Here is a 17869-nt window from a genome sequence, read left to right as displayed (position 1 = left end):
TTAACTTACCCCCACATTTTCTTCTTGTATTTGTCTGCCAACCTCAGAAGAACTTCCAAATAAGAATTTCTGCCTGCAGCTCCTGGTTTGCAGACAAAACAATTGTTAAAGGTGAAAATGCAACTGACCCACTTAGAAAGTCTTCAAGCACCTAGGACAGCAGTGAAGGGAAGCAGTGTTTCTGGCTCACCAGTGTCAAGAATATGCGGTAGCACAGCCACAATACAGAGCTGGTGCTCCTCACATGTCTTCTTGGCGATGTCCTCATTGATTATCTGTGGGACCAAAGACAAAGACTATAATGCGACCAACATGCAAAGACAAACTTAAAACCCAACACTTGGCACTGGCTCTTCCATTAGAAAGACTTTGCTCAAATAATGGAGATAAATAACACCTCTCAGTGCTGATGTGATAGCTAAGGGAACAAATCTGCATAAAAGCACCAGGCAGTGCTTCATCTGACTAGGTGCTCAATACAGGCCAGCTATTATTTTGGGAATGTGTGTATTTTTGTGTATGTCAAGCTGTCTTCCTCAACTGCTTTTCCATCTTATTTACTGAAGCAGTCTCACTTGAACCCAAAATTCAGATTCTGCTAGCCTAGCTTGCCAGCTTATAATAGGGACTCCCCCATCTTTGCTAGGATTACTGAGAATACAGGCAGGGTAGTATGCCTACATGGCATTTACATGTGTGCTAAGGACCTGAAATGTTTTTAGGTAGCATAGGTATGCCTTTACTCACAGTACTAGTATTTTACTGTTCAAAAGGGTTAGGAAGATGTTCAGTGGTTAAAGGCACTTGCTTGTAAAGCCTGCTGACCTAGCTTCAATTCCCCAGTTACTCACATTAAGCCGGGTGGGCATTTGTTTATAGCAGAAAGAGAACCTGGTGTGCCCATACACATGTATGTGCATGCACACAAACATACAAATTAAAAAAAAAAAAAATTTGTAAAAGACAATTTATCAGATTTTTCTATTCCAAAGTATAAAACCACTTCAGAGTATTTTCAAAAACAGAAATAAACCAGGCATCCAGCACTCACAACTAGCTATACAGTGAGAGACCCTGTCTTAACAAAACACAACATGACACCCCAAACAAGTTAAGATCTTAACTTGGTCACCTTAAATAACACCTTTATCATCTTTATCTTATCAGACTAGAAAAGCTTTCCCTTACTACAGTAAGAGGCTGAAGTAGTTTACCTCAAGCAACTCTGGAGGTGGGGCATTATCAGAAAACAAATCCAGGGCCCTGGAGACTATGTCAGATTTTGTCCGCCCACCATCATAATCCACAGGAGACTCGCCTTTCTGAAATATCTTGATTGTAGGAAATCCTCTAATCTATTTTTTCAAAAAGTACAAAATTAAATTTTTAATTAAAAAAATCACAATATTTATGGTTTCTAAAAGCACTTCATGAAATAATGTACTATGACAAATATATTTTCTAGCCAAGCATGGTGGCACCTGAAATGTCAGTTATTGGGGAGGTGAAAACTAGCTAACTCTGGGCAATGTAAGGAGAGCCTGACTTCTTATTTTCAAAGTTAGGGTTGTAGCTCAATGGCAGCATGCTTGCTTAGCATGCCCCATCACCATTAGGGGTCTGTTAACTGTGGAGCTCTAACAATAAGTGTGTAAGGTTCAGTCAAACCTCATTCAAGCCCTAGGTACTGAAATCCTGAGTTCCAAACTTGGCAGTTATGATAATCAATAAATGAAATGAAAAGATTAACGTATTCCCTCCTATCTTGCTGGAAGCCCTGAAATAATGGGTTAATGACAGCTGAAAACGTGAGTCCTGTCAGTGCACTCACCCCGTATCGGCTGGCCAGCACCTGATTCACAGTGGCGTCCACAGCTGCAAGCTTCACTTTTCCCTTCGTTTGCTCTTTCACCTCGGTTGCTGCAGCAGCCCACTCTGGTTCCAGGCTATGGAAACATTTATAAGTAAGTGACCTCACACACTGCGCATAAGCCCTTGACTTATATCTGTAATAGCCTGAAATCTATGGAAGATTATACAGGAATGAATAAGGAAGAGGAAGAAATCAAAGTACTGTTCCGGTGATATTTTACATAGTGCATTCTGGGCTAAACCTTCTATGCACCTTTGACCAATTCTAGTCAATGCCAAACTTGTGAAACAACTTGTATAGCTTTGCAAGAAAAATGATACTAGCCTTTACATCTGTCTCCCATCATCCCTCCCACCCCCAATCTGAACTTTGGCCAGCCTCTTGGTAATCTCTGACAAGATGACAGAGATAATTAATGATGAATACTCATTTAGAGCCAGTGCTTTTCTGGAGACCTGAGGCTAGCCACTTTCTAGTTCAGCTCTTTCCAAATGAATTGGATGAATGTACTGGGAGAGCATTTGAACAGAAAAGATTTCTTGGTTAAAAACCACTTACTTTTTGCAGTGTCCACACCACGGAGCATAAAACTCAACCATCCAAACGTCGTCACTGTCAAGGACATTCTTATCAAAGCTGTCATCTGTCAGCTCTACCACGTCCTTCTTACTTGAACTATCACCTCTGCCCTGTCATTTATGATATAAATGTCAAAACTACAACTAGGCCAAAAAGAATATTACATTAACAACTCTCATTTTACATGGTAACAAAGTTTCTGATTTATTAGTGAAAATTATTTAAACTAGGAGCTTTTCTTACTATTGCTTTTGCCTATTAGTAAACAGTATTTAACTTCTAAATGATTATTACTATATTTAATGTAACAAATCATCTGTGCCTAAATTCTTTCACCTATCTCCCCCTCTCCCAAGGTAGGGTCTCACTCTAGCTCAGGCTGACCTGAAATTCACTATGCAGTCTTAGGGTGGCCTCAAACTCATGGTGATCCTCCTACCTCTGCCTCCCAAGTGCTGGGATTAAAGGCGTGAGCTACCACACCTGGCTCCTTTCACCTATTTTTAAAATATATTTTACTTTTTTATTTATTTTAGAGAAAGGGAGAAAGAGGTAGTTAGAGAATGGGTGCATCAGGGGCTCCAAGAACTGCAAACAACCTCCAGAAGCACAGACCATCTTATACACCTATCTGGCTAACATGGGTACTGGGGAATAGTACCTGGGTCCTTACGCTTCACAGGCAAGCACCTTAACCACTAAGCCATATCTCTAGCCCCTTTCACATATACCTTCCTTTGGGGGGCGGGAGGATGGGTTTTGAGGTAGGGTCTCACTGTAGCTCAGGCTGACCTGTAATTCACTATATGTAGTCTCAGGGTGGCCTTGAACTCACAGCAATCCTCCTACCTCTGCCTTCCGAGTGCTGGGATTAAAGGCAGCACTACCACGCCCGGCCCTTTCACACACTTTTATTACAGCTCCAAGTTCTATCATCACAGCACTGTTCTAATTAATAGTTGCTGCTTTAGCCCAGAATGCACTATGTAAAATATTATCACCGGAACAGTACTTTGGTTTCTTCCTCTTCCTTATTCATTCCTGTATAATCTTCCATAGATTTCAGGCTATTACAGATATAAGTCAAGGGCTTATAAAAATTTCATCACTGAGCCTGGTATGGTGTACACACCTTTAATCCCACCACTCGAGAGTAAGAGGTAAGAGGACTGCCTTGAGTTCAAGGCCACCCTGAGACTACAGAGTAAATTCCAGGTCAGTGTGAGCTACAGTGAGACCCTACCTTGAAAACTAAATAAAAAATTTTCATTGCTGAGCTGGAGAGATGGCTTAGCGGGCAAGGCACTTGCCTGCAAAGCCAAAGGACCCTGGTTTGATTCCCCAGGACCCACGTAAGCCAGATGCACAAGGGCGCACATGTGTCTGGAGTTTGCTTGCAGTGGCTGGAGGCCAGGGAACACCCATTTTCTCTCTCTCTACCTGCTTATTTCTGTATCTCTCTCCCTCTCTCAAATAAATCAAAAATAAGAGATTAAATTTTTTTTTCATTGCTGACTGCCCCTTAGTCAATACTGAAGGGAGCAGATCCTTGTCTTTCCCACTGCAGTCCCAATTCTCCACTTCAGCACGGTGCCTGACACATCCCTGGGAGCCTCATTCTTAGACTGTATCTGTGGCAAGATACTGACATTGGCTAGCTACTGCAATGGTGACTGTCAGGGCAATGAGTAGACTCAGTGGCTGCCTGACTTTTAGGATGAGTTTAGCTAACATCCTGCTGTATTTTTTTTGTTTTTCGAAGTACAGTCTTGCTCTAGCCCAGGCTAATCTGGAGTATACTATGTAGTCATCTCAGGCTGGCCCTGAACTCACAGTGATGATCCTCCTACCTCAGCCTCCTGAGTATTGGGATTAAAGGCATGTGCCACCACACCTGGCAACCCCCTATTGTATTTTATTAGAAAGTTTACCAATTTATATTAGGGAGGTTGGATGGCATATACATTTGTAATTCCAGAACTTGGAAGGTGGAGAAAGGATAATCAGGAGTCACCCAGTAGAGGACAGCACAGATCCTGTCTCCAGACCAACAAGAATAATGGGGGAAAACCTATTTTCTACAGGAAGCCTTCATTCTCTCTAGAAAAAAATCAAGACACGTTACAACTTAGCATCATTCCACCTTACTTGTTTTCCAGAGCTGTATCCACCACTCCTCCCCCCGAGGCGATCCTTCACAAGCTGGCGCAGGGCACTGAGAGCAGCATCTACAATGGCTTCACCAGTTCTGCCACCTGCAGGACAGTACAGGACAGTCAGGTAAAAGCAGACAACTTCGAGCTGGCCTCCTGCACACATGCCTCTCTGACATCAACGAAAGACACTTTTACCGATCTAACACCACAAGTGCTGATTAAAGAGCACTTTCTCTTGGGAATAAGCTGCTACATACTTCACACTTGAAATAGCAATTTCAGTTGCCAATTCCTTCAGTTTTAGGTTACTAAACTCTGCTCTCTACCTGTAAGTATCATCTTCAGAGAAAACATGGTGATTGAAGGTATAACATGTATACAAAAGGATAAGGTTGGGCTGGAGAGATGGCTTAAGGCATTTGCCTGCAAAGCCAAAGAATCCTGGTTCGATTCCCCAGGACCCATGTAAGCCAGATGCACAAGGGGGCACGTGCACCTGGAGTTCGTCTGCAGTGGCTAGAGGCCCTGGAGCCCATTTTTTTTCTCTCTCTCTCTCAAGTAAATAAATGAGTAAGGTTAATATTTAGTTAGAAAAGCAGGCAAAAGGGCTGAAGAGATGGCTCAGCAGTTAAAGACATTTGCTTGCAAAGCCTAATGGTCTGCGTTAGATTCCCCAGTATCCACATAAAGCCAGATACACATGGGTACATGTGTCTAGAGTTTGTTTGCAATTGGCAGGAGTTTCTAGCGTGCTTGTTTTTTTTCTTTCTTTCTGCTTGCAAAAAAACAAAACAACATCCACATACACATTTAAAAAGCAGGAAAAGGGGCTGGAGAGATGGTTCAGTGGTTAAGACACTTGCATGCAAAAGCTAAGGACCCAGGTTTGATTCCCTAGTACCCGTACCCATGTAGGCCAGACACACAGTTGCTACAGGCATCTGGAGTTCATTTGCAGTGGCTTGAGGCCTTGGTGAGTCTATTCTTTCAATTTCTCTCTCATAAATAAATAATATTTTATTTTAATTTATTGTTAGTTTTTTGAGGTCTCACTCTAGCCCAGGCTGACCTAGAATTCACTATGTAATCTCAGGGTGGCCTTGAACTCGTCTCTGCCTCCCAAGTGCTGTGATTAAAGGTATGTGCCACCATACCCAGCCTAAATACTTACTAAAATTTTTTTTTGTTCATTTTTATTTATTTATTTAGTTGAGAGCAACAGAGGGAGGGATGGAGGGAGGGAGGGAAGGAGGGAATAGGCAATCCAAGGCCTCTAGCCACTGCAAACGAATTCCAACCCCAGAAGCGTGCGCCCCCATGTGCATCTGGTTAACGTGGGTCCTGGGGAATAGAGCCTTGAACCAGGGTCCTTAGGCTTCACAGGCAAGTGCTTAACTGCTAAGCTCCCCTAAATATTTTAGAAAGCAGGAAAATTAAAAAAAAAAAAAAAACTATTTTAGTATTTTTGTGCAATCAGAGAGAGGTGGAGAGAGAAAGAGAGAGGGAATTGGCACACCAGGGCTTCCTGCCACTGCAAATGAACTCCAAGTGCATGCACCACTTTGTGCATCTGGTTTGTGTGGGTATTGGGGAATTGAACTCAGGCCATCAGGCTTTGTAAGCAAGTACCTTTAATCGCTGAACCACCTTCCCAACCCAAGAAATTTTTTTTTCAGAAAGATGTGGGAAATTTAGGACACAACTTTGGAGCCAAATGACTAGAAAGCAATCAAGGCCTTTAATTGTGCTTAGGAGATGAGGTATTAAACTAACTTAATCCTAATCAGGAATCTGCATTTAAACTCAATGAGGCAGCCTACATGCCTCATGGCCTACAAGAGACCCTATCCAACACAAAACAACCTCAGCCTAAAATAAGCAAGCAAAAATCCTCAACAAGGTAAGCTGGTTACAGGTGAACATTTACCCAGAACTGTAGGCTCAAGACCCTGAAGAGCAGGAATATATGCTTTGAGCCCACCTTCTTCAGAGGTCAAAGGCTAAGCTCTAATAGAGTGCAGATCTATTAAGATGAAAATTTTGACAGCACCTTTACCCTCACTGGAAAGACACATAGCACAGGAGCCCCTCACCTGAGTTTTCCACTTTCAATGTCTTGACCACATTCACTCACTTTCACTACCACATACTATAACTGTTCATCATGGTTACTATCGTTCATCTCTAACTATGCCTAATGTACAAGCTATGGTATACATACATGTGAAGGAAACTCTATGCAGGGTTTGTTATGATTTGAAGTTTCAGGTATCTACTTAGGTCAATTGTGTAGCAGCACTCAGTATATGTTCAGGAAGCAGACTCAACATAAACACAGCCCTCCACTCCTCTTCTACTTTGGACAGATCTCTATCTCCCTCTGAGGCAGGGCCCTTCACCCATCCTTTATACAGAATACCTCAGGGTTGGAGAGATGGCTTAGCGGTTAAGCGCTTGCCTGTGAAGCCTAAGGACCCCGGTTCGAGGCTCGGTTCTCCAGGTCCCACGTTAGCCAGATGCACAAGGGGGCGCACGCATCTGGAGTTCGTTTGCAGAGGCTGGAAGCCCTGGCGCGCCCATTCCCTCTCTCTCCCTCTATCTGTCTTTCTCTCTGTGTCTGTCGCTCTCAAATAAACAAATAAATAAATTAAAAAATATATATATACAGAATACATCAAACCAGAGCTGTTTTCCCATTGTACACCAAGAAGTTGGCAAGCTCTTTCTAAATTTAGCCAGAACACAAATATATTTAAGCTTTGTGGGTCACACTGTCTGCTACAACCATTGCTCTGGTGCAAAAGCAGTCCTGGATAATCCTTGTGTCCTAAAAATCTTTTTTTTTTCAAATTGCAAAACAAATTCCTATTCCCAAATAAAAAAGCAGATGTTGAGCCAGGTGTGGTGGTGCACACCTTTAATCCCAGCACTTGGGAGTCAGAGGTAGGAGGATTGCCTTGAGTTCAAGGCCACCCTGAAACTATAGAGTGAATTCCTGGTCAGCCTGAGCTAGAGTGAGACTCTAGCTAAAACATAACAACAAAAAAGCAGATCTTTACAGATAAATGAAACAAATCATTTCACAAAACTTTGGAGCTGGGGACTATAGAAAAATGATGTATCTAATTAAGACTTTATCTCTAAGGATTCTGACACCCTGCTTGGAGATTTACCAACTAAAAGCTGGTATCTATCAAGTATTTCTCTCCCATGCTTTATCTGTGCTATTTTTAGTTATTTGCAAGCAGAGAGAGAGAGAGAGAGAGGAGAGAGAGAGGGGGGCATACAGACAGACAGGCACATACACATAGAATGAGCATGCCAGGACCTCTTGCCACTGCAAACAAGCTCCAGATGCATGTATGGCTTTACATGGGTACCCGTGAAGAGAACCCTGGCTGTTAGGCTTTGCAAGCATCTTAACCACTAAGCCATTTCTTCAGCCCCGCCTGTACTGCTTTAATTAAATTTCTGGTAGTAGGGCTTTCAATCTGCATTTTACAAAAAGAAGGGAAATGAAGTCCTTTTTGGGCTGCAGACCTGACGGTGCAGAGACCAGCAGTTATAGCAGGCCAGGCTGCTATCAGACTCCACACTGCTAGCCTACCTTATTCTGTCAGCTGGATCCCACATAGGATCCCAAGTAGAGATATGATTCTCGTGTTTTACTGTGATGCCAAGCCTACTACTCAGCTCCACAGGAGCTGCTCACACTAAGCAGAACTGACAGAGGTAGGCAAAGTTCAGTCACTTTATGTTCCAAGGAGCAAAATCTTTACAACTATGTAGCTGAGGATGGATGACCATGTACTTCTGATCCTCCTGCCTCTACCTCTGAGATTACAGGTGTGTACCACCATGCCTGGGTTATGCAGTACTGAGGACTGGAACTCCAGTCATTATGAGTGCTAGGCACTTCACCTACTGAGCTTCATTCTCAGCCCCATAATAGGTAACTTTAAAAACATCATACTCAATATTTTCACTGGGTTTATGCATATGGCCCAACTTATGAATTTTGATTAAAAATAGTCTGTTTATGGCATTGTTTTGCATGTATGTGTGGGTGTGCTGGCTCTAACCCAGAGTTTGCGTATGTTGAGCACAGGCTCTACCACACAACTACACTCATGCTCTATGGTGCCTTAAGAGATAAGACTGTTCTGTAGAAGAACCATGTGATGGGCTGGGGAGATAACTCAGTGTTAAAGGTGCATGCTTATAAAGCCCGGCGGCCTGGGGTTGATTCTCTAGAACCCATGTAAAGCACAAAGTGGCACATGTGACTGGAGATCATTTGCAGTGGCAGAAGACCAAGAAGCACCCACACTCTGTCTCTCTAAAATAAATAAATAAACAACAAACAAGGGGCCATGTGACTAAAATAACACTATCTCAGAATTTCAGGGCCAGAGTCTTCTCTCTAGTTGCTTCAGTGACTCTTGAACAGATATTCACAATTTACTCATCTAGAAAACAGGTTGAATTTGGAATACCTCTTTATTATCAATAATTTATGAGGCTAAATAAGAGTTTTCAAATTCAAATGGTGTACATTTATAAGGGATAAAGACTCATGGGCAGAACATTGCACAATAATACCAACAATTAAGCTGACTTTCAAATCAGAATATTTTTTTTTCTTTTCTTTTTTGGGCAGTGGTGCTTTTCTTTGACACTGATTTGTTACATACTACTTCTAAAGGGAAGAAAATACAGATTATGAAATATTAAATAATTCTGAGAAAAACATGAAGGTAGGATAGTGTGGGTCTATTATACTGTAAATGATAACTGAATAATATTACAAGCAAGACGAATGTTCACAACAGTTTGGGGCAGTAAGAGTCACTCTGCAGGTTGGGAAGATTGCTCAGTGGTTAAAGGCACTTGCTTGCAAAGCCTGCCAGCCTGGACTCAACTCCCCAGGGCCCATGGGAAGCTAAACAGAAAAAGTGGTACAAGGGGCTAAAGAGAAGGCTTAGTGGGTAAGGCGCTCACCTGTGAAGCCTACGGACCCAGGTTCAATTCTCCAGAACACACACAAGCCAGATGCACATGGTGGCACCTATGTTTGGAGTTCATTTGTAATGGCTGCAGGCCCTGGCATGCTCATTCTCTCTGCCTCTTTCACTCTCTCTCAAATAAATAAATACATAAATAAATAAATAAATAAAATTTTTAAAAGTGGCACAAGCATCTGGAGTTTGTTTACAATAGCAGGAGGCTCTGGTGTGCCCATATTCACTCGTTCACTGTCTGTCTCTTTGTCTTTTTCTCTCAACTAAATAACATATATTTTAAAAGAACACTCTATGCCATTTATAGAAAGGGAAATTTGGCACAACTAGGCTGGGGAACTTGCAGGTCAGTGGGCTAATAAGTGACAGAATCCTAGGTTGTCCCTTACAGAGGAATGTCTTAGTTAAGAAGTCCTTACCCTGGTAGTCTTCTGGTCTGTTTTTGTTAGCTCCAAATATCTTGATGGTAGGAAATCCCTGAACACCATACTGACCTCCTAGGGACTGATGTTTATCAGCATCAACTGCACCAACCTTAACAACATCCTGAGGAAACAAGAAAGAATTACCACTGTCCCTTCAACTAGAGTGTCATCTCTTCAAGTATACAAAGCAAGGGGCTGAGTGATGGTTAGATAGGGAGGTACTGAGGGTGTAATGTGGGTGTGGGTGTTACCCTCTTTCCTCTACATGATTTTGGCAGCAAAAGCACTTAGAACTTTGATGTGCAACTTAGTTTCCTCATATGCACTAAACCCATCTACATACTTAAAACACACAGGTGACCAAAGACATTTAAGACACTTACTTTTAATGCAGTTGCTGCTTTCTTCCATTCTGGTGTTAACCTTTGGCAATGGCCACACCTTTTGAGGGGAAAACACAAATAAGGTACCGTTAAAGCCTTTTACTGTTCCCCACTGCCCCAGTACTGGGGATTGAATTCAGGACTTTAGGCATGCCAGGCAAACACTCTAGCACTGAGCCATGCTCCCAGCCCCAATTAAAGCCTTGATCATCAGTCCATAAAAATATCAGTCAATGTGCTAGAATTGGGGGCTTTGTACCAATTAATCTCTGGTTGATGCTTGACAGGATTTAGAATCACCATGGAAACAAATCTTTGGTCAAGTCTGGGAGACATTTTCTAGATTAGGTGGGAGGATACCCTAACTGTGGGCAGCACCATTCTGTGAGCTGCATTTCTAGGCAGGCTAAGAAAGTGGGGCTGGGAAGATGGCCCAGAGATTAAAGGCCTTTGCTTGCAGAAAAGAGACATTCAGCACCCATTTCCATCTACTTCCTCCATGCAGAATGACAATGTGACCCCAGCTGCCTGCTCCTGCCTTGTCCCACTACAATGGACACCCCCTGGAAACTTTTCCTTAAGCTGCTTCAGATCAGGCATTTTGTTCTAGCCATGAGAAATTAACTAGTACAGGCTTGCAAACAGGATCAGTAGCAAAAGACCAGTGACTGAAGGACATTTCATTACTTGTGACAATCATTTCTCATACCACCCTAGTTCAAAAATATAATAAATCACAAAACACTAAGTAAGCGTCATCATTTGTTGACTTTGTCCTGGAAGAGGCCTGCTAGGAGGTGTCAGGTCAAGTGAACTTCACAGGAGCTTTGAGGTGAGGCACAATGCAGTTTCTACAGAAGGAAGTCCTGGGACTGATCTTACACCTACTAAGGTTTGACATTCCCGGATCTAATGCAAGCTTTTCATTTTATACACGAGGCACCTTGCCTGGATCTCCTCTGTTTACATCTTAACCCTGGTCACCACGGCTGCTTCTACAATGAAAGGGCACATACAAACCCAAGCAAGAAACCTGATGGGTGAAAAGACATGCACCACCTAATGGCAATGATTCACGGGTGTATATACAGGATGCTGAGAGAAGGGCAGAGGGAGGAAAAGGGACATGAATTTATTCTCAAACTCATATGGAGAACACAGATTATAGGACAGGCTCTGGAATAAACGTGAATAATGTTGAAAAAAAAAAGGGACATGAATATAAGACAAGACAGAACTTAATCTTGTTAATCTTTTTTTTTTTTTTTTTTTTTTTTGAGGTAGGGTCTCACTCTAGCCCAGGCTGACCTGGAATTCACTATGTAATCTCAGGGGGGTGGCCTTGAACTCATGATGGTCCTTCTACCTTTGCCTCCCCAGTGCTGGGATTAAAGGTGTGCACCACCACGCCCGGCAATCTTGTTAATCTTGTAGGCAATGTCATGAAGATTAAAAAAAAAAAAAAAACCAAAAACACTGTGAAACATAACAGAAGAAGCATTTTCAAACACTACATAATCGCCACCTATTTTTCCTGGACATGTTCTGTCACTGAGAGCTTTGTTTTCACTTCTGGTATAACTTTGCTTGCCCTTCCAAAATCAAAACACCCCCCCCTTACACATTTTAAAAAATTTATTTATTTAAGAGTGATGGAGAGAGAGCAAATGGGCACGCTAGGGCCTCCAGCCACTGCAAATAAACTCCAGATGCATGTGCCACCTTGTGCGCCTGGCTTACATGGGTTCTGGGGTATACGAGCCTCAAATGGGGTCCTTAGGTTTCACAGACCAGCATTTAACCACTAAGCTATCTCGCCAGCCCCATCCCTACACGTTTTTTTATAAATGTACTTATCTGCAAGCAGAGAATAAGAATCACCCTTGTGCCAAGGACTCTTGCTGCTGCAAATGAACTCCAGACCCATGTAACACTTTGGGTATATGACTTTATGTGGGCACTGGGGAATTGAAACTGGACCAACTTAGGCTGGCAGACTTTGCAAGCCAAATGCCTTTAACCACTGAGCTATCTCCCCAGCCTGGCTTAGTGTATTCCACCTTACTGGAGTAAGCCACTCTCCAGTATGTTTCCACCTAGATATCACTTTTTTTTAATTCAAGAATATTTACTGGGACTGGAGAGATAGCTCAGTGGTTAAAGATGCTTGCTTGCAAAGCCTGACAGCCTGGGTTTGATTACCCAGTACCCACTTAAGGCCAGATGCATAAAGTGGCACTTGTGAATGGAGTTCAGTTGTAGTGGCAAGAGGCCCTGATATGCCCATTCTTTCTCTCTCTGGTTACAAATAAATAAAATATTTTTTTGAAAACAAGAATATTTATTGGTAGGTGCCATGGGGTTATCCAGTAACAAAAGTAACTTTGAAACAGATCCTGCTCCTAAGGACAGATATCATATTTAAAGTCACCAGTATCACTAACTCAGTCCCAATATTTTAAGCAAGGATCTTTCAAGGAAATGCCTTCAAATGGCACTTTGCTCAGGTGAAGCACTTAGAATTCAGAAGGCAATTTTCACAAGGGTTAGAATTCTATTTGTCTAAGAAAGGAGGACTTAAATCAGCCTTCAGAGCACACAGGCCTTCAATTTGAATGCTAGGCCATACTCAGATCAAGGTGCCTTCTCAATACCGACACTACAGGTGTGTTGTCCTAATAGAATTCTTTCCAAAAATAAGAATTCAGGAGTCAGGTGTGGTTGTGCACTCCTTTAATCTAAGCATCAGAGAGGATCTCTGAGTTTGAGGCCAGCCTGGAGCTACAGAAAAGGTCCAAATTAGCTTGGGCTAGAATGAGACCCTACCTGGGATGGTGGGGGGGGGGGGGGGGAGAAAAATGAGAATGGAGTCAGTCACTTGTTGTTTCTTTCCTTTGCTCAAGGATTCATTCTTGTAAAAATAATGTCCCTCCCACCTCCACCTCATGGACCTCATTAAAAGACCTGAACATTAGTTTTTCAAAATGAACCTGTACATACAAAAAGAAGTCGGTTTTCATTTTCTTGTAATAACTAGCTGCCTTCAGCCATCTTTTTCTTATTGACTCAATCTCAATGGCTTTTACAGACTTGATGTGTCCAGTTCCCATTCTCATCTCCCATACTTCTGTATGAGCTGAGCTGGTGCAAACCTGTAATCCCAGGACTTAGGAGGCAGGAAGATAATGAGTATGATTCTCACTTTACATAGTGAGTTTCAGGTCAACCTGGAATGAGATCCTGTCACACACACACACACACACACTCAAAAAGTAATTGTTTTGGGTTTTATCAAAGCAGGGTCTCACTAGGCTGACCTTTAACTCTCACTATAGCCCCAGGCTGGTCACAAACAGTGATCCTCCTACCTCAGTCTCCCGAGTGCTGGGACTAAAGATGTATGCCATCACACCTAGCTTAAAAATTATTTTTCTAAGGATTATACTAAGTGACGTAACCCAGGCCCAGAAAGCCAAGTGCCACATGTTCTCCCTCATGTGGATGAGAAGGAAAATACTTAGTAGCAGAGGCCAGTAAGTTAAAAAGGAGATATAAAGGAAAGAGAAAGGAAGGGAAGAGGGTACTTAATAGGTTGGTATTGTATATATGTAAGTACAATGATTGAGATGGGGAGGTAATATGATGGAGAATGGAATTTCAAAGGGGAAAGTGGGGGGGGTGGGAGGCAGGGTATTACCATGGATTTTTTTTTTTATAACCATGGAAAATGTTAATAAAAATTAAATTAAAAAAATAGTAACAGAAAAAAAAAAAGGTTTCAGCTGGAGAGATGGCTTAGTGGTTAAGCGCTTGCCTGTGAAGCCTAAGGACCCCAGTTCAAGGCTCGATTCTCCAGGACCCACATTAGCCAGATGCATAAGGGGCGCACGTATCTGGAGTTCGTTTGCAGTGGCTGGAGGCCCTGGCGCACCCATTCTCTCTCTCTCTCTGCCTTTTTCTCTGTCTGTCGCTCTCAAATAAATAAAAATAAACCAAAAAAAATGATTTTTCTAAAAAAGCACAGCTATCTTACAATACTTACCATGGAGCATAAAATTCTACAAGCCACAAACTGTTACTCTGAATAACTTCTCTGTTGAAATTTGATGGTGTTAACTCAATGACGTCATCACTAGAGGAATACAGCCCGTTGACTGCCAGGAAGAAGGTACAGCTCACCAGACCTGGAAGAGGGCAAAAGCACACCGTGGAGGCGCTGTTCACAGCAACCAGAGGTCCTCAACCCAAGGCGGGCAGCCGGGGCCCACCCTTGGCCCTTAGATAGTTGCCATTCTTCTTCCTTTAGTTATACTGGGAAAAGATTTTAGCACTGTTTTTAGTGCTTTCCACACAACAGTACTTTATTCTTTACAATCATCCAATGAGGTAGGACAATTAACCCTTATAGGCAAGGACACTATAAATGTGGGAGATTATATCATGAACTTGGGTAACAAACATTTATTATTCCTCTATTCAGCTGAATATTACCATACTATTAAAACATTTTGTTAGTCAGGTGTGGTGGCGTAGGCCTTTACTCACAGCATTCAGGAGCCTGAGGAAGGAGTATCACCATGAGTTCAAGGCCAGCCTGAGATTACATAGAGAATTTCAGGTCAGCTTGGGATAGAGCAAGGGCCTACCTAGAAAAGCTAAAATAAACAAACACAAAAAACTTTTTTTTTTTTTTTTTTTTTTAAATTCTGAGTCAGTGTTTCACTCTAGCCTGGGCTGCCCTGAAACTCACTCTGTAACCCAAGCTGGCCTCCAACTCCTGATGAACCTCCTACCTCAGCCTCAAGGTCTGTGCCATGCTTTTACAAATATCCATTTCTACTTCACAGCACACCTTCACACCCTCATGTGAGATAAGCTTACCAAGAATTTTCACGTGAACGATATTATAAGAAGAGGGCATTAAGTCTACTGTACTGTTAATAGCACAATCTAGCTACACTGTGTATCAATTATATTTGTGTTGGCTACTCTGAAACTAGAATCTAAATGCAATTTATAACAATCATAAGAAAACAAATTGTGAACAGACTTTCTAACATATTAAAAAAAGAAAAAAGAAAGAACTCAAGGTTTTGAACTGGTAATACTAGCAGAAATTCATCTCTAGCCAGGTGTAGTGGAGCATGCCTTTAATTCCAGCACTGGGAGGCAGAGGTAAGAAGATTGCCATGAGTTTGAGGCCACCATGAGACTATATAGTGAATTCCACTCTACTCTGGGCTACAGCAAACCACCCCACCAAAAGAATATCTCTTTGAGTTTCTGTGTGTGCCTGTTTTTTAAATGTTTGACAATTTTACAGAAGTGTACAATGAATTCTGATCACTCCACTTAACCTCTTCTACTTTCCACACCCACTAAAACCAAAAAAAATTTTTAATTACATGATAATGGCTTTGGAACCACAATCAATACATTTGGGATGTTAAAGAAAACACCTGGGGTGGAGAGATGGCTCTCTACATAAAGCACTTGCCTCACAAGTGTGAGTACCCAGGTTTCAGTCCCCAGACTCTGAAAAAGCCAGAAGCAGTGGTAACTTCACTAATCCCAGCATACCTACAGCAAGATGTGAAGCGAAGACTGAATTTCCCAGAGGCTCTTGGGCTAGCTAGCCTGGCCAACTGAGCCATGAGGGAGACCCGTCTCAAGAGGTATAAAGTTAGGTATAAACTTGAAAGTTTGTCCTCTAAATACCACACTTGTGTGTGTGTGCACACTCATCACACCTGTACTTACAGTGAAAAAGCCAGCATCCTATTTTCAGCATCTATGGAGAACATTATATAATTTCTTTCAATTTATTGATATAGCAAATTAAAAGTGAAACTGGTATGTCTTCCAAAGCAATGTGTATATGCCACCTCAGTCATGTTTTCAAAGGCTGACTCTTATATAGAATTTGGAAGCATTAAAACACAAGTCTGTAGAATAACTAAAGATTAGATTTATTCCAGAAGAATTATAGACCAAAGTTAACTATTAGATGCCTGAATTCTTTATCATGTAATGCTGGGATTATGATCAAATGCTTGCACCACCATGCCCAGCTCTGGTTTTTTTTTTTTTGGGTGGGGGGAGGCGGGAGTTGGGTTAAAACTGCTTTGTCATTGTAACATTCATTCTTATTTATTAAAAAATATTTTTAAAGTTTCATTTATTTGAGAGAGAGAAAGAGAGAGAATGGGCATGCCAGAGCCTCCAGCCACTACAAATGAACTCAAGACACATGAGCCACCTTGTTCATCTGGCTTTTATGGGTCCTGGGGAATTGAACCAGGGTCCTTTGGCTTTGTAGGCAAATGCTTTAACCACTAATCCATCTCTTCAGCCCTTCTTTAAAAAAAAAAAAAAATCAAGCATATGCATGCAAATGTTTCTCTGTGAATGCACAGCCCCTAGCATGCCAAGTATGATGTGTTGTCTAGTTTGTTGGTGTTCCCTCCTTTTTTATAGCACTTTTTAAAAAAAGTTTTTAAAATTTTTATTTATTTATTTGAGAGTAACAGACAGAGAAAGAGGGAGAGAAGGAAAGAGAGAGAATGGGTGCGCCAGGGCTTCCAGCCACTGCCAAAGAACTCCAGACATGTGTGCTCCCTTGTGCAACTGGCTAACATGGGTCCTGGGGAATCAAGCCTCGAACCGAGGTCCTTAGGCTTCACAGGCAAGCACTTAACTGCTAAGCCATCTTTCCAGCCCTTTTATAGCACTTTTAAGCAGAGCATATAACCACACACAACAGAAGAAGGAAAGATCATCTTTAATAAATGATCTTGAGTACAGAGGATTTCTGAAAGTTCAGCTAACAAAATGCTAAACTATGCCTTTGATGAGCCCCAAAGGGCCACAGATCCAAGACTATATTTGAAGAATGAATCTCCTGGAGCCTTCTAGCTTTTGGGGGTACTTGACAGCAAGATCTAGGAGGGTTTTGAACCATGCACCAGGACAGCCTTCTACTGTCTCACATTTGCTGATCCTTTGGACCACCCAGTCGTGCTGGCAGAGGGCGTGGCAGTTGCTGTTTTGCCCACAGGGACATGTAGCAGTTGTGGAATGAATGATGACATTCTCCCCCGATCACAACTCAATCCTCTTGCTTGTTTTCAGTCTGACACCACCTGGACCATGTAGAGAGTGCAGGCACCACACTCTATGTCCCAGGTCCATATGACCACCATGTTCCATTTTTGGGGGTGAGAACGTTGTTGCCCCTGACTTGGAGCCTGTGCACCCAGAGTGTGAGGACAGGGTACAGAGATCCTAACTGTCATCCTCCATGTAGGCTATGGCAGCTATGTGGGGCAGCATCAGCAAGGACATCACATCTGGGAGGTGGTGGGGCCTCCTTTTTTTTTTTTTTTTAGGTAGCATCTCACTGTAGCCTAGGCTGACCTGGAACTCTGGAGTC

The 17869-nt window shown here is 42.2% G+C and overlaps 1 protein-coding gene across 1 annotated transcript in view; it reads right to left on the bottom strand.

Moving 5' to 3' along the window:
- Pdia6 (protein disulfide isomerase family A member 6) overlaps positions 1 to 17869 on the bottom strand; it is a 31431-nt gene that overhangs the window by 8825 nt on the left and 4737 nt on the right. The window contains exons 2-10 of the mRNA XM_004665691.2: positions 14480 to 14621; positions 10438 to 10495; positions 10049 to 10175; positions 4601 to 4707; positions 2432 to 2562; positions 1832 to 1946; positions 1215 to 1355; positions 191 to 275; positions 10 to 82 (exon numbers count right to left, since the gene is read on the bottom strand). Of these exons, the coding sequence (XP_004665748.1) occupies positions 10 to 82; positions 191 to 275; positions 1215 to 1355; positions 1832 to 1946; positions 2432 to 2562; positions 4601 to 4707; positions 10049 to 10175; positions 10438 to 10495; positions 14480 to 14621 (979 nt within the window). The remainder of the gene's footprint in view (positions 1 to 9; positions 83 to 190; positions 276 to 1214; positions 1356 to 1831; positions 1947 to 2431; positions 2563 to 4600; positions 4708 to 10048; positions 10176 to 10437; positions 10496 to 14479; positions 14622 to 17869) is intronic.

Source organism: Jaculus jaculus, chromosome 5 (assembly GCF_020740685.1).
Source record: "Jaculus jaculus isolate mJacJac1 chromosome 5, mJacJac1.mat.Y.cur, whole genome shotgun sequence".
Taxonomy (NCBI): Eukaryota; Metazoa; Chordata; class Mammalia; order Rodentia; family Dipodidae; genus Jaculus; species Jaculus jaculus.
The sequence above is the reverse complement of the archived record's forward strand: the minus strand, read 5'-3'. Positions and strand labels throughout refer to the sequence as shown.